The 26,712-nt window shown below is 35.1% G+C and overlaps 2 protein-coding genes across 2 annotated transcripts; both read left to right on the forward strand.

Moving 5' to 3' along the window:
* Positions 1–26,218, forward strand: LOC308430299 (solute carrier family 7 member 12-like; the record flags this gene model as incomplete). The annotated part of the gene is made up of 4 exons (XM_080929450.1): positions 1–667; positions 16,408–16,539; positions 18,140–18,501; positions 25,961–26,218. The coding sequence occupies 4 exons, from the start codon at positions 1–3 to the stop codon at positions 26,216–26,218; spliced, it is 1,419 nt and encodes a 472-aa protein (XP_080785576.1).
* On the forward strand, positions 21,724–21,975 carry LOC308430074 (placenta-specific gene 8 protein-like; the record flags this gene model as incomplete). Its single annotated transcript, XM_080929179.1, has 1 exon — positions 21,724–21,975. The coding sequence occupies one exon, from the start codon at positions 21,724–21,726 to the stop codon at positions 21,973–21,975; it is 252 nt and encodes an 83-aa protein (XP_080785305.1).
* Positions 26,219–26,712: the final 494 nt, after the last annotated feature.

A 26,712-nucleotide genomic window follows, 5' to 3' on the forward strand; every position in this document is an offset into this window, starting at 1 on the left:
ATGCAACTCTTGAGAGCACTAGGATTCTTCTATGTAAACATGTTCTTGTATAGTGCCACCATAGGCCCAGGGATTTTTGTTACTCCTAAAGGAGCATTAAAATACTCATCACAGAACATCCCTGTCTTCTTAGGCATTTGGGTAGGCTGTGGCCTGGTGTGCACAATGAATGCCCTCTGTCTTGCAGAGGTGGCAGCCATCTATCCTGTGAGTGGAGCATCTTATTACTTCCTCAGAAGAACTCTTGGACCATGTGTTGCTTTTCTCAGTATCTGGATTAAACTTTTTACTTATTTTCTGGGCATTGGTGCTCAGTGTTTGCTAGTAGCTAGTTCTCTAATTCAGAATTTCTATTCTCAGTGCCCAGCTCCGGAGCTACCAAAGAAATGTCTGGCTTTAGCTATTTTGTGGTCATTTGGAATTCTCGGTGCTCGAGGGATAAAAGCAGTGGCTTGGTTTAATACTTTCAGCAGTCTCATAAAGATAGGTACTCTTTGTCTCATTTCTATAACTGGGATTGTGCTGCTGGCGATTGGCAAAAAGGAGAATGTGTCCAGATTTGAGAGTGCTTTGGACGCCGAACTTCCTAATGGCACACAGATTGTAGATGCCATTCTCCAAGTGTACTACACATATCTAGGATCATCAGTCCTCGTCACCATAGCAGGTAAATCCATTCTTAAAACTATCTGGCATTACACAGAAGGGTGTATTAATAGCAGGCAAATCTATTTATGAAATCAGCATAGAGCTCGGGGGAAAAGCCAATATGATTGTATCATGTTTTGTAGCACATGTCAATCTTCTCTATAATGCTGTTATAATTAAAACACCCATGTATATTCATATACGTAGATGATATAAACTTTACCTTTTTTCAAGTCATGTTTTTTGTATGAAACTCAGGGATGCTAAGAATTTTCAAAAGATAATTGAGATTATGTTATATTCTCAATTTTATTTCATGTAATCCCATCATCTTGAATTTAGTAATTATATTGGGACCATATTAGTAAAATTATATTTATAAAGCTATCAATTGTCTCAGATTTGTACATACTTCACCTCAACTTGGAAACTTTGTTTTCTTCCCAGAAATACCCACTATCATGCTTGTTGTGGGCCACCATTACTCTTAGTGTAATTACATTGAAAACTAAATTGTGAGAGATGTGTGTGTGTGTGTGTGTGTGTGTGTGTGTGTGTGTGTGCGTGTGTGTGTGTATCACTAGGAATAGTAAAATAACAGATAAATTTTATTCCACCATATATCTTTTGGGACTTCATGTTGTTATACACTTACCTAATATTTAACTGATACTTTTCACTACCGAGCACTTCAAGTGTCTCTGACATCTTCTTACTAGAGAAAGTGGTATAATGAACATGTTTGAAACTTCAGCATCGTTCTCTATGGAGCAACATTTCTCATGCTGATGTCATGGTAACAAGAGGACTTGGTAATTTCTGCAAACCAATCTCCCTACAATATCTAAATGATTTAATGAAAGAAATTCATTATGTATTATGTTCATTTTTATTTCTCTTTCTTTCCTTATTGACCAAAGATCCTCTTGTCCTGATCACATTTTCCCCTCCCTGCACTCCTCCTATCCCTTCCCCATCTCTCCTTCTCCCCACGGCCACTCAACCTGAATTTCCTTTCAGAAAAGATCAAGCTTCCAAGAGACAACAACCAAACATACAAAAGTGTTTAATGTATAGAGGAATGAGTTTCACTGTGGCATATTAATATCTATCTGTCTTAATTAGTATTTTTGTATTGTTGAGATAGAACAGCCATGACCAAAATGCAAGTTGAGCAGTAAAGGGTTTATTTCATCTTACAGTTTAAAGTCATTCATCCAGGGAAGACAGGGAAGGAACCTGGAGACAAAACTGATATGCAGAGACCATAAAAGAACTCTAGTTTCCTAGTTTGGTGTGCTTTTCTTACAGAATCCAAGGCTACCAGCACAGTGATGGCATAACACAGAATGATCTGTGCCCTCTCAAATCAATTATTAATCAAGGCATTGTACCACAGGGAGTAATTTCTTAGTTAAGGTTCATTTTTCTAGACTGACTAGCTTTTATCAAGTTGCCCTAAAACTGGGCAGCAGAAGTGTCATTATACTCTGACATCAATTTGGTTGTCTCCCCACTAGCTTTCTTTTATTCTGTCTGCCAACTTTGGCTGTTTCACCTTTTTCCTAATAGCTGACTTCTATTTGCTTATCACATGGATTCTTCTATCTTTTTCATTCCCCTTCCTCAGCATGCTTCCAATTGTCTCATGAATATGCTTTAAGTTTTACATCCTACAGAAGCATATATGTATAATTTTGTTTTTATATTTTAATTGAAGTAGAATCATCTCAATTTTATCTACTATCCCCCCCAGATATGCTCTCCCAAATCTCTCAAATATCTTCTCAAACTCTCGAAGTTAATAGCCTTTTTCTTTATTATTTTTCTATACAAACACACATATAAATACAAGCTGCTGAATTTGTTTCTATTGTTTATATGTATATGGGTTCAAGGATAACCATTATGTATTAGACAACCATGAAGTTGGCTCATTACTGAGAAAGTAATTCTCCTTCTCCAGTCATTGGTTGCTTATAGTTCTTTGCCTAGAGGGAGATCCTGAGAAGTTTACCAATCTCACCTTAACATAGTCATGGAGACTATAATTGTTCCAGTATTATTTATTCAGTAATTTCTAAGAGGAAATGTTTCAAAGCACATTTACTGGTATTCTAATTTCTACAATCTCGCATTCCCTCTTTCTTCATGTTGCCCAAGCTACAGATGTAGGAGCTATAATTTAGATGTAAGCATTAGAGTTACCACCCCGTAACCTGTTTGTCTTTGTAACTCACTGGCCCAAGAAATAAGGCTATGTTTCAACTGCCAAGCATGGCTTCTTTCCTATTGAGTGGGCCTTAAGTCCAATTGTGTGTAAATTATTTGTTGCCATTGACATAACTGTAAGTATCACTTATAGTGGGTGTTGGCATATTAAATAGATGTTGAATGTGATTAGGGTGTTTCATTTCCTGTTTCTTTGGTTTGTTGCGCAGTGTTTTCTGGAATCATGGAACCTAGACTGCAGGAAAAAGGTTTCTGCATCAGACCCATCTTGAATTGTCTGATATATGTGTTTTAAGTATGTACCTTGTAATATCTTTTTCAGCAGTAAGAGCCCACAGTCAACCTCTGAGAGACAGTGAAAGACTATATCAATAACCTATATTGATTTGGGGATCAATGGCATTACTCTGACTTACCCTTCAAAGGTGGTTACCATGTATGGTGCTAGGAATTTTTGTAGTCTGTTTCCTGTGGGAAGTATTGTCAGCCCAGCTGGCTTAATTTCTTCTAAAATATATCTAATATATATCTATTACATATATTTTAGATAAATATATCTAATACATATCTATTACATGTATTTTTAGAAAATATATAGAGTAATATGATGCCTTAAAGCTTTGTCAAACTACGTTGGTGTTATGTTTCCCTCCTATGCCTCTGTATTGACCTCCTTATGTTCTCTCCATTAGGTTATTGAGTTATTGTGTTTGCTATTTCCTATATCATCCTGTTCCCCTCTCTCCCTCCTTCCCAGTGTGGTCCCTTTATACTTTCCTTGTTTCTGGATCTAGGAAACACAGGTGAGGGATAACATGAAGTGATGCTTCTCTTTTGAGATGTGTGTTACCTCATTTGATAGAATCTTTTCTAGATTCATTGATTTACCTGAAATTTTTGTGATTTTGCTTTTACTTACTGATGAATAGTATACCACTGTTTAGACTACTGTATTTTCATTATCCATTCATCTACTGAAGGGCACTTAAAAATGGAATGAAATTAGAGCTGTATTTATCACCCTGCACAAGAGGGAAATCCAAGTGGAGTAAATACCTCAATTTGAAAATCTAAATATAAAACTTCTAGTAGACAATTTAGGCTGTAATCTAAAATATACAGGTGAAGAAAAACCCTTTTTAAAGAGACTCCACTTGTCGAGGACTTGATGACCACAACAAACAGCTGGAACCCCATAAAACTAAAACAGTTTCTGTACAGCTAAAGAAACAATCGAGCAAGTTTGGAAGAAACCCACAGAATGGGAGAGAAATTTTGCTAATATACATCTGACAGAGGATTGATATCCACAATATACAAAGGATTCAAGCAGCAAAGTCAAGGACATAAAGTACCTACTTAAAAATAAGCTGAGTTACCTCACAGGATAATAGTCTCCAGTTCCATCCATTTCCCTAGGAATTTCATGAAGTCATTGCTTCTAACAGCTGAGTAGTACTCCATTGTGTAAGCCACCTCACCTGGGGATCCACCACATATGCAATCACCAAATCCAAGCACTATAGCTTGTCCTAAAAAGTACTTACTAGAAGGAACCAAACAGAGATGCCCCTCAGGTACTATGCTAGAGTCATATAAATACAGCTGAGCATGCTTGCAGCTCACCATCCGACAGAACTCGGGGATCCCAATGAGGTTGCTAAAGAAAAGACCTAAGGTGCTGAAAGGGGTTGCAACCTCATAGGAAGATAACAATGTTATCAACCATCCAAACCCTCCAAAACTCCCATGAAGTAAAATATCAACCTCTGTGCACACTTTGAGAGACCTATTCATCCAGTTGCATATGTAGCAGAAGATAGCAGTGTCTGGCATCAATGTGAGAAGAGGCTTTTGTTCCAGGGAGGGCACATTGTCCCAGTGCAGGAGAATGACAAGGAAATGGGGTAGAGAGGGGGATCAGAAGGGAGTGGACCTTTGTGAAGGCAACTGAAGGGGGAGGGGAGATGGGAGCAGGATGGGGTAAAGGGATAACATCTCAAATGTAAATACAGAGAATCTAATTAAAAAATAAGCTGAAAATCTAAAAGGAGAGTTTTTAATAAAAGAAATAAGAATGGCTAATAAATGCCTCAAAAATCTTTATAATCATTAGCAATTCAGGAAATGCAAATTTTAAAACTTTAAAGTTTTATCTCACCCCAGTGAAAATATGTAACTTTAGCAAAACAACTGACAAAAAGATTCTGGTGAGGTTGTGTAGAAAGCTGACCTATAGCTCACCTTGATGGATATGCAAATTTGATTACACATAGAAAACAGTATGAAGAATCTACCAAGACCTAAAATTAAACCTATTATATGACCCATCTTTTTCATTTGTCAATATATGTCCAAAGGATAGGAGATCCTATTTCATGGTGCTTCTCTACAGTGTTTGTAGCCACCCTATTAGGAGTAGCCAGTATGTAAAAATAACAAATTCCCTTAACATATGAATGGAAATTATCATGTGGTTATTTGTTTTCTTGGTGATACTCATTCTTGCTGGTATGAGGTAAAAATCTCAAAATACTTTTGATTTATATTTTTCAGAGAACTAAATATATGTAAGCTTTTATTGCATTTTTTTCGAGGACATCTTCTATGGTTTATTAGCCTGTTTATTATTAGGTTTGGAGTTTGGATGCTCAATTGTTGCTGTTCTTTCTATATCTTAGGTTCTAACACTTTATGGGGTATATACTTGCTGAAATTTTGTTCCGTTCATGTGCCTTCTCTGCACATTTGTGATAATTCCATTTGCAATACGTAAACTTTTTGGATACTCAGATTTGTCAATTCTTTTTATTTTAATTAAGCAACTTTAATTTTTAAAACAGAGATAAATGTACAGATTTTAAAAGCATTTTTTCATAAAACCATATAAATATATCTTTGTCAGTACTTGGTTTTTTTTTTTAAGGTTTGATAGTATGCATTTAAAACTTACTAGTTACAATGAGCATAAAGTACATATAAGATGAAATGTAACATAAAAATAGTCAAGGTTTTCTTCATGTGTAATGATTAAACATAATGATTTTTAAATACCAAGGACTGCCACAGGCTTCATTCTTAGCTCTTGAATTATTAATGATTTAGAGACAACATGTACCACACTCTGGGAGGGTGCTACACACTTTTTACTAAGAAGGACTGAGGCTTTCACATTTTGGCCTTCCTTTTTTTCAACTTCATATGGTCTGTGAGTTGTTTCTTGGGTATTCAGAGCTTTCTGGGACTAGTATCCAATTATCAGTGACTGCACATTATGTCTGTTGTTTGGTGACTAGGTTACCTCACTCAGGATGATAGTCTATAGTTCCATCCATTTGCCTAGGAATGATTTGTCAGTTCTTGATATTATTTACTGTACTACCAGGGTTCTTTTCAGAGTTTTTATCTATATCTCTATCTTGAAGGGTTGTAGATATGCTTTTCTCTAACACTTCATTTAGGGTCTTTTGATGGATTGAATAAAAATGGCCCTCATAGGCTCATTTATTTAAATGCTTGGTCATTAGGGAGTGGACCAACTTCCCAGAGATTAGGAGGTGTGGCCTTCTTGTAATAGGTGGGGCCTTGTTGGAAGAACTGTGTCACTAGGCTTTGAGGTTTAAAAACCTCAAAACAGGCTCAATGTCTCTCTTCCTGCTGCCTGCTGATCCAGATGTAGAACTTTAAGCTACTTTTCTTCTTCCTGCTACATGAAGACCTAAATGTAGAACTCTCAGCTTCCTCTGCCTGCCTGATGTAATGCTTCCTGCCATGCTGATAAGGAACTAAACTTTAAAACTCTAAGCAAGTCCAAATTAAATACTTCCCTGTATAAGATTTACCATGGTCATGGTGTCTCCTCACAGCAATGGAACATTAATTAAAACAGGTCTCATATTAATGTCTTTGATATATTTTGCATTGATTATCATACAGAGTGAAATATGGACTGACTTGTACTTTACTACATAGCATATCCATCTTTCCAGTATTATTTGTTTAATATTTATATCTTCAATCTACAAGCATTTTTTTCATCTTCTGGTGCTATCTTCAAATTTGACCTTTGTCTTGTCTACCTATATTTTCTTTATTTATTTCTTTTGTCTTATTGCTGTAGATCAGTCTTCAAGTTATGGTAAAGACAGTATTCCTACCTCATCCAAAAATCTGTGGAAAATTTTCTTAGTGGAGTAAGATTCTAATGGATGTTTGGATTGTATGATTTATAGACCATTGTGAAGTCTATTAGTGTTTAAACCCATTTTAAGGGTACAATTGAATTGGTCAATGAATTTATGTAATTGTGGTCTTTTTTCATTAGAAACTATAATTTATATAATTCATGCATAATTCATACACGAATATATATGTTTTGATCAAGTCTATTCCAACTCTCTCTAACTCCTTCCATATCCTAACAAACTTTTTGCCTTCCTAGCTTCATGCAATCCATTTTAATACCCATTGAGTCCACTATAGTGTATGTATATGGTACTGTACTAGAACACTGGAAGCCTATCCAATCCATATGACTCTTCTTCCTCTAGAAACCATTAATCATTAATAGCTCTTCATTTAGAGGCCGTACTGCCTGAGACCTTCACACGTCCATGCTGCTTGCATATTACATAGAGCTTGCGCATGCAGACACAGATGCAGAGTTCACAGCTAGCTAAGTTTAATGCTTATTTTTGTTCTCTGGTGCAGCATGTGTAGTATCTTCTGCACTATAGAAAGCATAGTCAGTAAGAAAAAAGCTTTCCAGTCAATACTAGCTTAATTTCGCCATGACTCAAGTCTATCCTGTCTTCACCAATAGGATCTTACCACCAAGTACCAGAGGGTAACCAAGAGTAACATTGCCCTGTATTGTTTGAGAATTTTAGAACTCCTTGGTTAAGAACGTTAAAGAAACCATTCTGCACCTGTAACAAAACATTTTGGTCGGTAGTCTATTACATATAGGAATGGCATTATTCTCCTGAGGAAGGTAACTCCACTAAGACACTTTTTAAACATGTGAATATGTTAAATATACCCCCCAAAGACCTTTACTGTAGGTCATTTATTCTGTCTCCTTCCCTCCTCTATTATTTTCAATTTCCTTCCACACAACTACTTTTCCCATTGCCTTGAAGTTCTACTCCTCTCTTAGCTCCCATCACTTTCCTGACTTCTATGGGTACTTCAGTTCAGATAGCCATACCTAAGATATGTATGTGAGACAGAACATGAGGTATTTTTCTGGTTCTCAGTTACCTCACTCAGAATGATTGTCTATCTGAAATTTTTAAATTAATTTTATCTTCAGCTGAATATAATTTCATTGTCCAAGTAACATGTTTTAATTATCTGTTTAAGTTTATAGATGTCGAGCTGTTTCCATTTCCTGGCTGCTGTGACTAAAGCAAATGGGTCATTGCTTTCATGGCATTTATGTATTTTTTCCCTTCCTTTGTTTGTTATGTTGTTATTTTTTCAAGACCTTCATACAATTTGTTTAGAAAACATTGATCCTGCCTCTCACAATTCTCTCCTAGATCCCAAACAACTCAACACTGTGTCCTCTTTTTTTTTTTAATTCATCAAGTCCAACTTTTTATTCCATCTATTTCTAGATATGTGGCCTTCCAGTGTATTGTAGTTAACCTACCAGGGGTTATACCCTTAATGAAAACTCCCTCTTAAAGCTATAAACCTCCATAGCTCCTATACTGGGGATAAATTTTTATGCTAACCTTTCTTCATGCTAGAATTTGTCTGTCTTGAACTTGCACAACTATTGTGCATGCTGTCACATGTTTATGAGTTCATATGTGCAACTGCTTTGCTGTTTTAGAAAAACACAGAGTTCTTGTAGTCATCCACTGCCCTTGTCTCTTACAATCTCTCAAACCCATAGTCTACAATGGTCCCCGATCTTTAGCAGGAGGGGCATGATACAATTATCCATTGAGCACTTGACATTCCAAAGTCTTTTATTCGCTACACCTTGATCAATTGTAAATCTCTGTATTAATGGCCATTTTCTGAGGAAAACGGAGCTTCCTTGATGGTGTTGAGAGATATGTTAAGCTACATGTAACAATAAGTATTGGGTATTGCTTTAATAATATACCCATTTGTGGTTCCAATCTTTTTATTCTTCTCTTGGAGTGTTCAGGCATTTGTGAACAGCAAGCAGAGAAGGATGGAACACAGCCAAGTTCCTCAGTCTGTATCTAGCCCAGTATACACTGGGTGGGTATGCACCAGGTGGGGAAGTCTGGATCTAAGCCAAGTTCTGAGGTCCATTTCTTCTTTTGGTGTGTCTGTTCACCAGTGTACACTAATTGAGAAAAAAAATGAAGCCTGGAACAGGTAGGTCAACAGGACCCTGGTTAGGCAACAATTGCCTGGATTGGGATTCAAGGGAGGTCTCCTCCAAAGATTTTTAGGGTTACAGCTTTTCATTGTGACAGCTCCTTTAGAAAACAGCTCTCTTAGATCATAGTCAATAACATAGATTGTGTTCTTTATTGAGATGAACAAGAACTATAATATAATATAAATGTTAGAAAGCCGAAAGAGGTTCTTAGGGTGATATTTCTTTGACTGGAGCTTAAGGTACTAGGGATATCTCATTAGCATGGAGAGATAGTCCAGGAAGTTGAAAGCGTACTTTTGCCTCAGGTGGAGTATGGACATGGTAGAGAAGTAGAAGCCATGCTGGGAAAGGGAGACCTTCCTTTTGTACCAAATGCAGAGAGCTATCCAGACATAATAGAGTAGGATCTTCGAACATCCATTCAGCAAAATAATGGTAGCAAGTTCCCCTTAGGGCCTATTACTTCTATAGTTATAGGTTCTTAGCTAAACATTGATGCCAGGAATAAGTTTCACCTTTAAGACAGGTATTTCAATCAGCAAAATGTAGTAAGTTACATTTATGATGTTTGTGGTGCTACTGTCCCAGTGGGAATACTTGTCAGGGCAGTTGTTGTAGTTGCTTACAGATGGCACAGCATGGTAAAACTGATAATTACTTTTGTTCTTTCTGATAGCCTGTCATAGATCCTTCCAGAATCATAAACACTAGCCTTGAAACTTGCTTTATGTCTTCATGTTTTGTGATTCAAGTGTGTGGTATCTTGAATTATAGCTTTGGCAATAGGTAGTAAGATTTTTCAGGTGTGCGAGGTGGAGAAAGCTACAGAAAATTGTTAATTGACAGCTCCTGAAATAAAACTTCAAAGCATTACTGGCACTGGAATTTTTTGTTTGTCCTGTCTAGTTCTTTTATTGTCATTTAATAATAGTGCAAGAGTATTTTAACCCTCCATGTGTGATTGTGTTTGTGTGTGTGTGTTTGTGTGTGTGTGTGTGTGTGTGTGTGAATAAATTGCTATATTAGGAAGCTTCTACACTCACAGCTGTTTGTATAACCCTTTTTAGAGGTCTTTAGTGTTATTTCTCCCTTCCAATATTCCCTCATCTACCTTACCCTCCCACCCTTCATCATGGTTTCAAACTTCCTTTTCTGTTACTCTATTCTAACATTTTAAGTTTTTAGGTAGTTTTTAGGTATACTCTAAACACCACTTCTCTGTCAGACATGAAAACTAATTAAGTTTTTTCAATTTTGTAGGCTTCATTTTTATTGTTTTGATGGTTTTCTCTGCTGTGCAAATGCTTTTCTTTGTTTGATGTTTGGGTTTTTTTTTTTTTTTTAATTTCACAAGGTCCTATTCATCTATTATAGGGCTGGATACGTCTACTGCCAGAGTTCTGTTATATTCTTTACCCTTGTCTACCAGATAAATTATAACCCTTTGTCATCCAACATAGTCAGAATACCAAGTCTCATGTGGAACTTCTTGATTCATTTAGACTTCAGCTTTGTGTACCGTAAAAGACGGGGATCTAATTTAATTCTTCTACATATAGATTTCCAAAATATTTTCTTTTTTTAAAACCATTTCTTAAATTTGCTACATTTAATTGAATGTAAGATTTCTTTTTCCTTCTTTGCCAAAAATCATGTATCTGTAGAGGTGTAACCTTATACCTGGATTCTTAATTCTATTTCCCTTGTAACTACATCTAGTGTCTGTTTGTTAGTTGTTTGGGGTTTGGTGGGGGTTTGGCAGTGCCATGCTCTTTTTATCACTGTGGTTCTGTAGAATAACATGAAATGAGAATTGCTGACACTATCCACAATGTTCTCATTTTTTGAGATTACTTTGTCTATGTTGGTTATTTATTTCTCAATATAAACTTTAATTTTTATATAATTTCTCTGAGATTTGTGTTGAAATTGTTTTTCTATATCCTTGTGTCTTTCTTATTAATTTGTTTCTTCAGTTATCTAATGTTTTGTATGTACAGATGTTTTCCCTCCTTGGTTAGGTTTATTTCTAGAAGGCCTTGCAGTGATTGTAAAAGTACTAACCATAAATTCTTTTAGCATGTTTTCATATTTTTCTTTCTTGACTATGACAGATAGTTGTGCTGGATATCATAGTCTGGGTAGGAAAAAAATGGTCTTCCTTTGAACTTTTTCAGTTTTGGGGGCAAATCAGCTGTCATTCTGATGGGGTAGGATTTTTTTTAATAGATGACTTGAAGTTTCTTCTAGCTCTCAATATATTTTCTTCGTTCCATATACTTAGTGTCTTAATTATAAAATGTCATAAGAAATTTTTACAGCACTTTCTATTTGGTGTGCTATAAACCATTTGCACTTGGAGTCTCATCTTTTTCCCTAGATTTTGGGAAATTTTCTGTGATAATTGCATTGAAAATATTTTTTCTGGAGTTCTTTTGTGGCCATAATTTATAAATTTGGTCTTCTCATGACCACAGATTTATTTGGTTCTTTTATTTTCTTAATTTTTTTTTCATGATTTATCTTGTCTTCCTCAATTGTTTTCATCTTATTTTCTCTTTCTTGTGGAAAGGTGGCTTCAGCTGGTAACTCTTTGTAAGGTCTTCTCAATCTCCTGAGAATGCAGATTTTATTACATAAAGTTGCTAATGTTTCAGCTTGTATGTGTCTATAGGAAGCAAAAATGTTGCAGTAAATATTAAAATCATGTCTTAACCTTTTATCAACTCCCTCAGTTTCACTCTGCAGATTCCACTCTAAGTGCTGAGCTAGCACACGCCATGAGGGTCGCGCTCCAAGCCACCGCTAAGAACTCATGCGTCATTCACTCTGCCAGCATTCACTGGCATGTAATGGACTTTTCAGGGGCAGCATCCACATTTCCTCTTTTTTCCCCTTTTTATTCTTTTATTTTTCTTTCACAAGAACTATTTTTATTTTATTTTTTTGGTTTTTATTGATTATTTTATTTATGGACATTTCAAATGTTATTCCCCTTCCCAGTTTCCCCCTGCCTCTATGAGGGTACTCCCTTACCTGCCCACCCACTCCTGCCTAAGCACCTTAGCATTCTCCTAGCATGAGTCATCAAGCCTCCACAAGATAAATGGGCTCCTTTTTAGTGATGCCACATAAGGTATTCCTCAACTACATATTCAGCTAAAGCCATGTGTCCCACCATGTAGACCCCTTCGGGTCCCTTAGTCCTTGCCCTAACTACTACATTGGGGCCCCTACATCAGTCCAATGTTTGGCTGTATACATCCACATATGTATTGGTCAGGCTCTGACAGAGCCTCTTAGGGGACAGCTAAACCAGGTTCCTGACAGTAAGCACTTCTCAGAACCAGCAATAGTGTCTGGGTTTGGTGTCTGCAGTTGAGAAAGATTCCTAGATAGGGCAGTCTCTGGATGGCATTTCCTTCAGTTTCTGTTCCACTACCACCACCACCCCACGCTTTCTTTTGACAGGAGGAATTCTGAATTAATATTTTTAAGTGGGTGGGTGGCCCCATCTTTCATCTGGGGGACATGCCTATCTCCTGGATATGGATTCTACAGGTTCTGTCTCCCCTTGTTGGGTATTTTGGCTAATGTCCTCCCTGTTGGGTCCTGGGAACCTCTTAGGTTCTAAGCATCTGGGACTTTCTAATGGCTACATCTAGCATCTGTTTGGTGTTCTTTGGGCTTCTTGTACATTTATGGGCTCCTCTTTCTTTAGGGAAGTTTTCTTCTATAATTTTGTTGAAGATGTTTGTTGGCCCTTTGAGTTGGTAATCTTCAGTCTGTTCTATATCTATTATTCTAGGTTCAGTCTTTTCATGTGTCCTGGATTTCTCGAATGTTTTGATTTAGGAGATTTTTGGGGGGTTTTTTTGTATTTTCTTTGATTGTTTTGTCAATGTTTTCTATGGTATTTGCTAAGCCTGTGCTTGCTACTTTAGTCTCTGTAGATTGCGAAGTCCTTGCTCTACTGGTATTCTCTTCAATTCCTATATTCTTTTTGTCATTTCTTCATTGAATTCCCTGAACTCTGAAAGAAGGGATTTGATAAAGTCATTTCACTTAGAGGTGTGTTTGCCAAGGTCTCTTTGTGTGCATGTAATGTGTGGCTGAGGGTATCTATTTGTTTTCATTTGGTGCAAAAGAAAACCTCTCTGATGATAGATGAATAAGGCACCAATCTACATGTCTTGGAGAATATCAGTATGAGACATTTAATGTTACTTTTTTGTTTTTATAAAAGTAGTTGTTTATCTTCTCCCAGGATCCTGAGCTATCTCATTTCTAGTTTTTAGTTAGCCAAACAGTGTTGGGTATAGGTTTGATCTAATGGAGTAGGTTTTCAATCAAATTACTTATTGGTGTGTTACTTCCACAAGTTTTGTGCCACCACTCATTGGTGGCAACTTTTGCATGCAGGACGAATTGTAAGCTATTTGTGTGTGTGTGTGTGTGTGTGTGTGTGTGTGTGTGTGTGAGAGAGAGAGAGAGAGAGAGAGAGAGAAAGAGAGAGAGAGAGAGTTGGAATTTACAGTTTTCTTTTCATTAACTGAAAAGTCCTTTCTCATATCAAAGCCATTATATGAGGGCATTTTAAATATGCACCAGCAAAACCTCTCCATGTACAATGAGTTCTGTGGGTATTTTTGTCAGCCTTTGCTGTCCATTTGTGTAGAGCAACTTATTGAGTTTTCAATAATATGGATTATTTGGTGCTTTCCACAGGATACCTTTAGCCAACATAAATTGGATGTAACCAAGTACTGGAAGATATTTTTGGTAACCATAGATGATCAGTTGAGACTCCCTCTCACTCATTATTTTGAGATTTTATTAGAAATACCTTCATATATTTTTAAGTTTCCACTGCTCTAGGTTTTCATGTTCCTCCCTTCCAGATGTCTCTTTCTACAATTTCTTCCTCAACCACACCTATTCCCTCTCCTGTCTGAACCTTCTGATTCCCTTCCACTCTCTGGTCCCAGTCAACTGAAAATATCTATTTGATTTCCCCCATCTCAGGGAAATACATGTGTCTCCCAGTACCTCCCTCTACATATAACCTCTATGGGTCAACAGACTGTAGCTTCCTTATCATTTACTTAATGGTTAATATCAACATATAATAAAATACAAACTATATTTATCCTTCTGGATCTTAGCTACCTAACTGCATTATTGCTACCCATTCTTCTGTTGAAGAAAATATCAGATGTTTCCAATTTAGAACTAATATGAATAGAGAAGAAATGGGCATGGTTAATAAAGTGCCTTGTAATAGGTGGTAGTGTCCTACTGTGCCAAAAATATGCATTTCTTTTTTTTATGGTTTGGAAACTATTTTTTTTCTTACAACATTATTTAAAGTAGAGAGATACATGTACAGATTTTTAAAAGCATTTTGGCAATTCTTTTAGAGGTTTGATAGCATGCACTTAAATCCCACTAGCTACCATAAGCATAAAGTACATGTAGAACAGAATGTAACATGGAAACACTCAGAGTTTTCTTGGTGAGTATAGATTAAACATAATCATCTTTGAATAGCAAAAATTGCCACAAGGGTATATTCCTAGCTCTTGGATTATTAATGATTGAAGGTCTATATGTACCACACTCTGAGAGGGTGCTATACACTTATTTATTTTCCTAAGAAGGACTGAGGCTTTCACTATTTGGCCTTTGTTATTCTTGAGCTTTATGTGGCCTGTGAGTTGTTTCTGGGGTATTCAGAGCTTTCTGGGGTTAGTATCCAATTATCAGTGACTGGATATCATGTCTGCTCTTTTGTGACTGGGTTACCTCACTCAGGATGATATTCTCTAGATGCATCAGTAGAAGAATGAATAAAAAAAAGTGTGGTATATTTACACAATGGAGTACTACTCAGCTATTAGAAACAATGACTTTATGAAATTCCTAGAAAAATATGCATTTCTAAACAGAACACATTTAGCACAGGCCCTAAGATCAACAATTAATAAATAAGACCTTATAAACCTAAAAGGCTTCTGTAAGTTGAATGGCACCAGCATTTAGAGAAACTGGTAACCACACAATGGGAAAAGTTTTTGTCTAACTTTACATCCAATTGAAGGGTAATATTCAAAATATATAAAGAACTGAAGAAGCATATATTAAAAATAATACAATTGAAAAGCACATAATTCTCAATAAAAAAAACTCATTTGGCTGAGAAAAATTTAAAGAAGTGTTTAACATCCTTAGTCCTTAGAGATATGCAAATCAAAATTACATGGGAGATTCAATCTTACATTTGTCTGAATGCTATGATTCAAGTGCAGCACATGCTGGTGAGAATGTACAACAAGGACAACATTCATCTTTTGCTGGTGGGTGTACAAACTTGTACAGACAGAGCTTAGAAAGATCTATAAAGTGTGAACTTAGGTATGATGAGTAACATTTGTTGATGATACTCTGCAGTGTGACAACCAAGAGCTGTGCAGTGTGCTTGGGATATGCCTTTATACACGTGATTGTAGTAAAAATGCATTATCCAACGCAATTGAGCACTATGATAAACACTTCAAGTTTGTTATGTGTTTGATTTTGAATTGACATTTGGCATTGCATATCCAAAAACCTTTTATTGTTACCAACTTCTCATGATTCCCACTTTCAGCTAAACGGCCTCCTATGTGAACATAACCCACACTTCAAAAACCTGATCTTTGGGAACACTCCTTAAATAGCAGTGGATATCAGAGACCATACTACATAATGTCAATTATAAATTTATTATATAAAGTTTATAAAGTGCAAGTTTTAGATAAGATTTGTGGTTATGAATGAACAAAACGATGTCTTTCTCATTATCTAGTCAAACATTTTATTCTACAATACATACCTGAAACAGAGTGTATATATTTAGATGCTTGTATTGAGAAAGTGTTGAAGATAATCGCATACTATTTTACATTCCTTAGACTCAATGAATACATAAGTACATGTGTTGGATATCTAAGAGATCAATACTTCTGGCTCAGTAAAAGAAAGACAATAGACAATCCCTAATGACAAAAATACTTACTTATCAAAGACCTAATAGCACTGTCTCCATGACATGGGACTTTGGAAATCTCACATACCTCAGTGTATCTTCTTCTAATGTGTTTATTTCTTTTTCTTAGGAGAAATAAAAAGGCCAGCTGATACAATTCCAAAATCATTAATTTATGGTCTAATCACTGTGACTGTGTTATACTTACTGACTAATGTGTCATACTTGACAGTTTTGACATCCCAGGAGATCATTTTTTCAGGTATGATGGAGTAAATTTAAATAGGAAATTAATGCCCCTCTGTACTCAGTGAAAAATGTGAGTGAGTTTAATGCCCCATGCCATAGCAACTCTGTTCAACACATCAGGCAAGTTATACTCTGGAAATTAAGAAGATTCACACAAGTAAAAAAGCACATTCCAAGAACAATTCTGTGTTTTGAAGATATAGAGGTCACAAGACTATTATTTTCTTGAAGTTTTTCTACAATGATTTAATATTTTTATATGGTACCATTGAACTGTGTCCAACAGGAGTGAATTTTATTTTATATATATATGTTTGGTATATCTATAATGATATAAAATATTTATGTTTTGGACATTTGAAAGAATCTAAGAAAAACACAATTACATAGATCATCTATTAGAAATAATCAATCACATTTTAACAACTAAATTATAGAAAATGTACATATATCAACCAAAACTAAAATTATGGAAAAGAAAAGATGTGGACATGAATAAAGAAAAAGATGAGAATACATATGAACAAGCAAATCAAGAACATAAAGAATAGACACTATGCATAGATTCTTCATCCTTCACAATACACCAACATCTTTACAATAAATTCAGCTGCCCAAATAAGCAATAGTTCCTTAGTTTTTTAGATGCAGAAACTAGTGCCAAGAAGTTAGGTAAGGCTGCCAATTACATCCATCTAAAACTGGACAGACAAGTGAGTTACAGCCAATTCTCAGACTCAGTCTCCATATTGTAGCTCACTATTATAGTCTAGTATGTTGTTAATTTGAACAGTAATGTAGTAAATATGAGCAGCAATTTTTATGATTTGCTATTCAAAGTATAGTCACCACAATCCCACTAACAGTGTGAATCCTTAATCACTCAGTAATCATTGTCTGGGCTTCGTTTATCCTGATAAGTTGTCAGAAATACATAAAACACTTTCCTGAGAAGTAAATGCCTATTCTGGTTGGAACAAGAGCTCCAGATTTCCCTTCCATGAAATTATTGGATAAATTTCAATCCACAAGAGGGCCATTGATTTTAATAGTATATTAATCAAAGGGAGGGGCACACAGTTTTTCTTTAGGGTAGTTTCATTCTCTTATAGATCATTATAAAATGACATAGATGCATAAGAAAGTATTGGCAGAGAGTATTTACAAGTATATCTACAATGCAGGGACTTTAAAGGGAGTTATCTGAGGGAGGCATGGCATTGCACAAATTTACAACTCATTCTACAGTAAGAGAGCTGAGTTTTGGATCATTGTACTGGGATATCTCTATCATGCAATGTCAGAGCTCCATATATAGAATGTCCTTTTTTCCTGAATTATCACTGACAAACAGGTGGGGTTTTGCTAATATATGAGATAGGCACCATAACAATTAGGAAAGCAATAATTCATTTTTCTGCCACTAACTTGTCTTGCAGTTCGCAAATATATACTTCTAATGTGTTTTACTGGACAAAAACAATACAAGACACAGCATATTGAAGCAGTAAGAGACTCCTCCTAGAAAGAATTTGCCAATAAAGAATGCTCTTCTATTTTCTGTCAAGCAAAAAATAACTTTGACATTTTGAATTTTTATTTAACTTTTGCAGATTCTGTTGCTGTCACATGGATGAACAGAGTCTTTCCCTCCCTACAATGGATAACTTCTTTGTTGATCTCAAGTTTCCTATTTGGCACAGTTTCTAGTGGATTAGTTTCAGCATCAAGAATATTCTACTCTGCAAGTCAAGAAGGACAACTTCCTTTAATCTACTCAATGCTTAATGACCATCACTCTCCAGTTGTAGCTGACATCCAATGTGTTATTTTAGCTTCTGTTGCAGTAATATCTTCAAATATGATCTATTTGATGAAATATGTTGGTTTAGGAGCATGGAGTTTAAATTTGATGAATATGATCGGGTTGCTTAAGCTAAGGTACCAGAACTTTGATCCATCAAGACCTTATAAGGTAAGTCAACATGTAAATACTAGTGTTGAATGTCACCTTGTTCAAACCCTATAATATTCTTCTAGCCAGTTAGTTATATGTGAAATATATGGTTTTATATTTAGCCATATGTGAAACAACTGCCCTGTGTCATCCTTTCCAGCTTTTGTCATATGAGATATTTAAGGATTCCTTTTTATTGTACAACTGTGAAACCTGATACACTTCAGGGAAGATGAATGTCATCATTTTTCTTTTGAAGAGAAATAACAATACTAAGGAGGAAGCAGTAGCTTCCATGCTCAAACAAGCCCACTCACATCAAAATAATAATTCCCCAATAACATAGTAAAGATAGCTTCCTCTTCTTGCTTATTTTCTTAATTGATACTTTATTCAATTGAATATTTTAAGAATAATATTAAATGAGTTTTATTTATATTTTGTTTGTAATGTGTAAGTTACACATTAATAAAGCATAAATCTCAGGATGTTCCATCATCTTTGTTTTCCTTCTCGCTATTCCCATAAAGTTAATCAAGATTTGAGTTTTTACTCACTAGATATAATATATAAGTATCATCTCAGAGGCAGTTCATGGTTACTGAGATAATATTAAAGTATAAAAATTCCACATAATATTACAGTAATCATAATAACCACTTGAGTATTGTTAATAAAATTCATAGTCACGGATTTTCCCCTAGGATTCTGAGTCATTCGGTCTCCATTAGCCCACAGGAATGTAGACTGATATCAGTCATCTTGGATTTTTATAGACAGTGGATCAACTGACTATATTTTGAGAAATATCAGTCTAATCAAGATTCCACATTTTTCTTTCTGATAATCATTTCTTCTTCAAGTGTATCATATAACAAAAGCAAATGGTATCTTGATTATGTTGTATATATTTGTTATATTTCAGACACTGATGTACATATTCAAAAAATGGGAGAAGTCATAGAATAAGGAGCCAGAAGATTAGAATAATTTGACCAAGTTAGTTTGAGGGCAAGCAGAGCAATTCAATGAGAGGCCTAGCAAAGCCATACTGAATCAGTCAGCTTGATGTGGTGTTTAAAACAAAGTGGTTGAGTTGAACTAGTTAGCCAGAGTTCAAAAAGAGCTAGAAAGGGAGAGCTTATTCATAAATGAGGCTCTGTGATAACAATTACATCTTGTGAAGAAAAGTTGCTTTTACAAATGGGTACATATTTTTAGTCTTACTAAATTTATATCGGAGTAAAAAGAAAGCATATATACATCATTCAAAGTCAATATAGGAGTTTTATTTTGTGATTCTATCATATAAACTTTAAATATCAAAATCAAATTAGATTCCATTTAACTTTAAAAATCTGAAAAAAAAATTAATTAAGTCATTATTTAGGCACCTATAGAATGCATCTCAAACTCCCGTTTAATAATTTTCTGTATTTTTTCTGAGCATTGGTCATAGTTCATAATAAATAGGAGTATTTCAGTCTGATAAATGCTTACACTGGAAACATTAGTTTTCTGACAATATGAAGTCACTGAAAGACTGGGTAATAACTAAACAGAAGTATTAAATAAAGACCTCTTATAACCTATATTAAGAACTTTTTTGTTATCGGACAATATAAAATAGATAAATAGAAAATACACACAGTGAAGAAAATTAAGTCTTCTGCGCATCAACATGTCTAAAGCTGAGAGATAGTTCCTAACACACAAGCTAAACATGTTCGCGGAATATTAGAATTTGTCTTGGCACAATTGTTTCCACAAAGAGAAAGTCTTAGAAACCTGGTTCTGCGGCAACAAATAGATTAAGGAATTAAGATAAAAGATGAAGAGACCACCACTTGCCAAGCTCTCCAATACATTCAAGAGCCAGTCCCTAATGAAAGACCTTCTATATCAACAGATGTCAGTATTTTGTTGAAAGAATGTTTTGACCCATTACTGCTAAAGAGAAACCATTTAAATTCTTCTTTTTAATATACCTTTGTTTCATGTATTAGTAGGAAATATAAATTGAAAACAAGAACTGTTGGGAAAAACATCAAATCCATGTTCCATGACATCCTGGTCTGTCAAAAGATGATTACAAATATATTAATCATTTATGAGATGGTCTCCAAGTTAGCTTTGAAACAGAAAACATGTAGGTGTCTAAAGTAAATTGGATGGACAATTCTTTGGAAACTGCTCTCTAGAAAACAGTAAATTCTAACATATTGGTTGAAGCAACACTGACTTCAAGAATATTTTGGAAATCAAAGATATTCAAATAGTTTATAGACCACTAACTATTCCATTGAAAACTTCTACTCCAGGGCTGGAGAGATGGCTCAGCAGTTGAGAACACTGACCACTCTTTTAAAGGTCCTGAATTTAATTTCCAGCAACCACATGGTGGCTCACAACCATCTGTAATGGGATCTGATGCCCTCTTCTGGTTTGTCTGAAGACAGCAACAGTGTAATCACATACATGAAATAAATCTTAAAAACAAGGGGGGGGGAGAGAACTATTCAGAAAGGATCTCATCCTGAAAATCTAACTATTTACTTAGAGACTCTTTTGCTGCCAGTAATGAATATGACACTGAGTGTTAAACATTCATGTGTTTCTTTGATTACAAAGCCCAAGAGAAATTACAGATGGATATTATCATCAAATTTTAAATCAAAAATTTAAATCAAATTATTATGAAGGTGTTCTAACCATCCAGAATATTGATGTGATGCTAAAACCTTTAAGAAAGATGCTAAAAATTATAAAATCATCATCATGTTCTACTTTGTAATTATACATCCCAGACCATGATTTTGTGTTAGTTAAATTTTTCCACTAAAATACTTGTTGGAGTTATATATAAATTGGTAAGCTGTAGGCAATGAAGCACCAGAAATATACTTCTTGGAAAGAATGGAAAAAAGACAAATATTAATAATGATAGAGGTATACACAAGGAATTCCACATCTTTTTGTAATATATAATACTGGATTTTTAAAATCCCAAATTATCAAAATTATTTCAGATTGCTCATCAAAAACACTAAATACCATGAAAGCGTAAGATGTTATATTTTAAACTCTGAATGCAAATAACTTTTGAAAATAGAAAAGAAAATACTGAGGGTACACAGACACAAGAAAAAAAAGAAAATATTATAAAAGAAGAAAAGATGGGACCCCAGACCACAGGACTCGTCCTGCCCAAACCCGGTCTTCTGAGACCTCGCTTTGAAGATGGCTCAGGCACAAACAGTCATTGTGACTCAATATGGATTTGTTTGTGCTCCCCAAAATTTCAACTGGAAGACAAGCCTGTGCGATTGCTTCACTTGTCTTGGATGTCAAATGACAGCTGGAGTGAATGAACGTTGTTTGTGCGGAACAGCGGGGGCAGTGAGGACTCTCTACCACACCCGATACGGCATTCCTGGATCTATTTGTGATGACTTCATGGCCACCCTCTTCTGTCCTGTTTGCTTTGTGTGACATATCAAGAGAGACATTAACAGGAGAAGGGAAATGAATGCTTTCTAACGAGCTGGATGGCGAGAGCTCCCACTGAAGCAGCTGAACTTAGCATACACGCCTTCAGCCTGAGTCCTTCCAAATCCTTGGCAACTAATATATGATGGATGCATTTAATGACAGAGTGGTGGAATCTTTTTTAATTGGGTTTTTTAAATTAATTTTAAATGGATGACACTCTTTGACTTGGTTTCTCCTTGCTCCCATATCATCGAATATTCCAGCTTATAATTTTTACATTACATTTTAAATATAAACCAAATAAAATATTTTGCTACGAAAAAAAAGATGGGGATACACAACAAAACAAGTTTTCTTTGAAAGTTAATAACAGCTAAGCAAGTTTGATATATCTGCCAAAACTGTCTTTTAAAACTAATTGGGCAAAAAGGACATTTCAAGACAAATCATCAACCTCCTATCAGTGGGAAATATATTTAAAGAAATACTGTATGAAACAGACGAAGAATGACTATATCATGAAAGGATACGCTTTGTGGTAGGAATAAATGAACAAAGAAGAAATAGATAGGAACCTATCATTGCTAACATGGTTAACAAGTAAACTCCTCCTGCAAATAGAAGAGAAAAAAAAAAGCACAATAATCCAGATAACCAGAAAAATAAACCAAAAGTTTAAGTTTTAAGCCATTCCTCATGTCAAATCAAATGCAAACAGCTTCAAATCCCCAAAATACAGGAAAATGAGAAATAATATCTAGCTGCTTGGCATCACTTAAAAACACATCTCATTAGCAAAATTGTCTACAGATTAAAAAAATAATAAAGAGTAAAAGACACCATATTGAGCAAAGGGAAGTTGAAAACTAGCTCGTGTGCCTATTCAGATACTGGCATAAGATTTCAAAATTCAAGGAAATGATTAGTAAAGCACTGGAAATTATTGAAATAAACAAATCATCAGGAGTCTATATTCCAGAAATGATTGGCATTCTCAATTTCATTTTGAAGTCACTAAACACTAACGAGCAGGAACTGTCAAGTAGGTCCTGCTACAGTAATGCAGAGTGACTTCCACATAGTGCTCTGAGCTTCATATAGTTCATCCAAACTAAAAATTAATGAAGGTATCTTCAGAACGTTCTATCTAATAGCCATGAATTATGTTTTTCTCTCAAAAGGATATAAATTTTGGTAACAATGCAAGTCTTCAAATGTAGTGTATGTGTGTGTGTGTGTGTGTGTGTGTGTGTGTGTGTGTGTCTAACACTAAAAAAGAAGTAGCCAGAGGAATTGTAAGAATACATAGAATCTGGGAAAGGGGAGGTTAGCTAAAACTAAGGGCGATCTGAGCAAAAATTAATTCAGTGGATTCTTCATAAAATAAATTAAACCAACAAATAATGGGGGAAAAGAAAGACCCAACTGGACATCTCTTTTCACCAAATAAAACTTAAGTACCAGAAATGAGTTATATCAAAGTAAGTTGTCTGTAGAATGGGGATACATGGAAACCCCCAAACAACATAGGCTATTTGCTGCTCCCTACAGACTCACAGTATGGCCCTATTGAGGACAACAGCTTCACAACTCACTCAACAAGATGTTGACTTAGTTCTTTCGTAGAGCCTTCACTCCTCAGTGGTATTCTTGGTATTGTAAAGAATCCATTAAGGAGCTGCTGACTTCTACCAATCTTTAGAGTTGACATCAATGCTTCTCAAACAATTCCATAAAAAGTAGAAACGCTAAAACCAATTCTACAAAGCCACCATTACCATAATACCATAATTCTATAATAACAATAAGAAAAGTTATTAAACAGGTTTGTTAGTGAATATACACACAACCATTTGTAATATAATATTTCTCATCTCAATTTGAGAATATATTAAGAGGATAAGACACAACAAGAAATTTTGGTTTAATTATAGGAATGAAAGAATAATTGAACATGCTTACATCAATAAAAATATTATTATGCATAACTAGACTTAAAGTTTGAAATCACATTTATTTTTTTCTATACCTCAACACAATAGATGTCATTTATAGCACATCTACAGACATTTTCAATTTATTCTTTTTTACTTTTCTTTTTAATTTTTAAAAACAAAGATAAAAGAAAAAATTTTAAACATTTTTGCATAAATGTATACAAATACATTTTTTCAGTGCTTGGCTTTTTTTTTTTTTTTTTTTTTCTTTTCTTTAAGGTTTGATACTCTGCATTAAGGTCTTACTAGTTACAATGAGCAAAAAATACATGTAAAACAGGAGGTAACCCAGAATTAGTCAACGTTTTCTTGGTATGTAAGGATTGAGCATAATGTTTTTTTGTTGTTGTTGTTTTTGTTTTGTTTTCTTTTTTTCTTGAACTTCACACAGTCTCTGAGTTGTTTCTGGGGCAGTCCAAGCCTCTGGGGTTAGCATCCCAATATCAGTGACTGCATATTATGTCTGTTTTTTTGTGACTGGGTTATCTCACTCAGGATGATATTCTCTAGATGCAACCATTTTCTTAAGAATTTGGTTAAGTCATTGTTTCTGGTGGCTGAGTAGTATTCCATTGTGTATATGTACCACAATTTTTGTATCTATTCATCTTCTGAAGGACATCAGGGTTCCTTCCAGCTTCTGGCTATTATGAATAGAGCCACTATGACCATTGTGGTGCATATATCTTTGTTGTGTATTGAAGTGTCTCTGGGGTATATGCCAAGAAGTGGAATAGCTGGGTCTTCAGGTAGTACTATATCCAATTTTCTGAGGTATCGCCAGACTGATTTCCAGAGTGGTTGTATTAGCTTGCAACCCCACCAACAGTGGAGAAGTGTTCCTCTTTCTCCGCAGCCTCGCCAGCATCTGCTGTCATCTGAGTTTTGGATCTTGGCCAATCTGACTGGTGTGAGGTGGTATCTCAGGGTTGTTTTGATTTGCATTTCCCTGATGGCTAAGGATGTCGAGCACTTCCTCAGATGTTTCCCGGCCATTCGATATTCCTCAACTGAGAACGTTTTTGTTTAGCTCTGTACCCCATTTTTAATAGGGTTGTTTGATTCTCTGGTGTCTAGCTTTTTGAGTTCTTTGTATACCTTGGATATTAGGCCTCTATCTGATGTGGGGTTGGCAAAAATCTTTTCCCATTCTGTTGGCTGCCGTTTTGTTTCCCTGACAATGTCCTTAGCCTTACAGAAACTTTGCATTTATTTTTTTCAATATGTGTTCATACATATGCACATATAGGAAATGAACATACAAATGAGATCAGAATAGATGATAATGACAAAAAGAAATATTTATGAAAACAAGAGAAGATAATCAAACATTTATTAGAAAGTCTAAGTGAGAACAATTTTCAAGAAGTCAATGATTAAACAAAAAGGGAAAGGGAATGTGGGGGGGGCGAATAAGAGCAGAATAGGATTATGTATGTATATGAAAATTCCAAGAGCAAACATCACTATACCTACAAATATACCACTATACTATGCTAATTACAAATTAAGAAAGGGAAGCAAAGTAATAGATAAAAGAAGAGAGGGAGAGAAGGAAGGAGGGAGACGGGGAAAGTGTTGGCTATGTTTAAATATATAGTTTGTTTTCATAATTCGGTAAAAGATCAAAATGATTAAAAGTTCTATGATGTCTTACTTTATTTATGGTAATGGTGTCTACTAAGAAACCATTTTTGCTAATGTTTGAAAGTAAAGTACTGGCTTTTGTGGATGAAAACTCAAGGTGATGGATAGAGTAGAAGCATGTAGGCACTACAAGTAAATAATTAACTTTACATTGAAATTTTAAATAATACTTAATCTGCAGGCTATTTTATTTTATAAGCTAATACCAGGACTACCTACTTTAAACCTTTTAAAGAAATGTATGTATTCACTTCCTCTTGGTTCTGTAATATGTGTATAATACCCCTTTTGTAATAAGAACTTACCATTACATCAAAAAAAATCTTAATTTTCTTTTTCAGGCATGGCTGCCATTTGTATTTGGATCTATGGCTACATCACTTTTTCTCCTCCTCACACCAGTGATTCAGTCTCCTAATATAGAGCATGTCTATCAAGTTCTGTTTATTTTCTGTGGACCTCTGTGTTACTGGCTTCAAGGTTACCTTAATAGACATGCTGTTTGTTTTGACAGAATCAATTGCTACTGTCAATTACTTTTCAATATCTCCCCATCTGAAGACCCAGAACAGTTCATTCCTTCTCAAAATCCTGACTAAAGAAGAAGTATATTTGAAAAGAAAGAAGCAAAACATTTTTGAAATGAGTACAATTTTGTTGCAATTATGTTTTTAGATATATGTGCTCTTAAACAAATGCTTGCTCACATTATACCCATTTCCAAAAAAATGTTGCAAATTTTAATTCCATCTCTTAAACATCTTTGTCCTATAAATAATTAGTAAAAATAATATTAAAGGTTACAAACACACAATAATTAAAAGAATATGGGGATTTTATTTCTCATTAAGAGAGATATGTGTTCAGAATGTTTTAGCTTGTTGGCAAATATACTTTGCCACACAGGAAAACCTAGAACTTTTAGGTAGGGTTGTCACAAGTCATATTTAGCATATTTTTACTAAAAGACCAAGTTTGTATAATGTGCTGCACATGCAAAGAAATCGTTGTGCTCTAGCCATCAAGCCAGAGTTAGTGACTGTCTCTGTCCATATCAACAGAGTTGGTGGGTGTCTCTACCCACAGAACCAGA

The sequence above is a fragment of the Micromys minutus genome, assembly GCF_963924665.1.
Source record: "Micromys minutus genome assembly, chromosome: 15".
Lineage (NCBI taxonomy): Eukaryota > Metazoa > Chordata > Mammalia > Rodentia > Muridae > Micromys > Micromys minutus.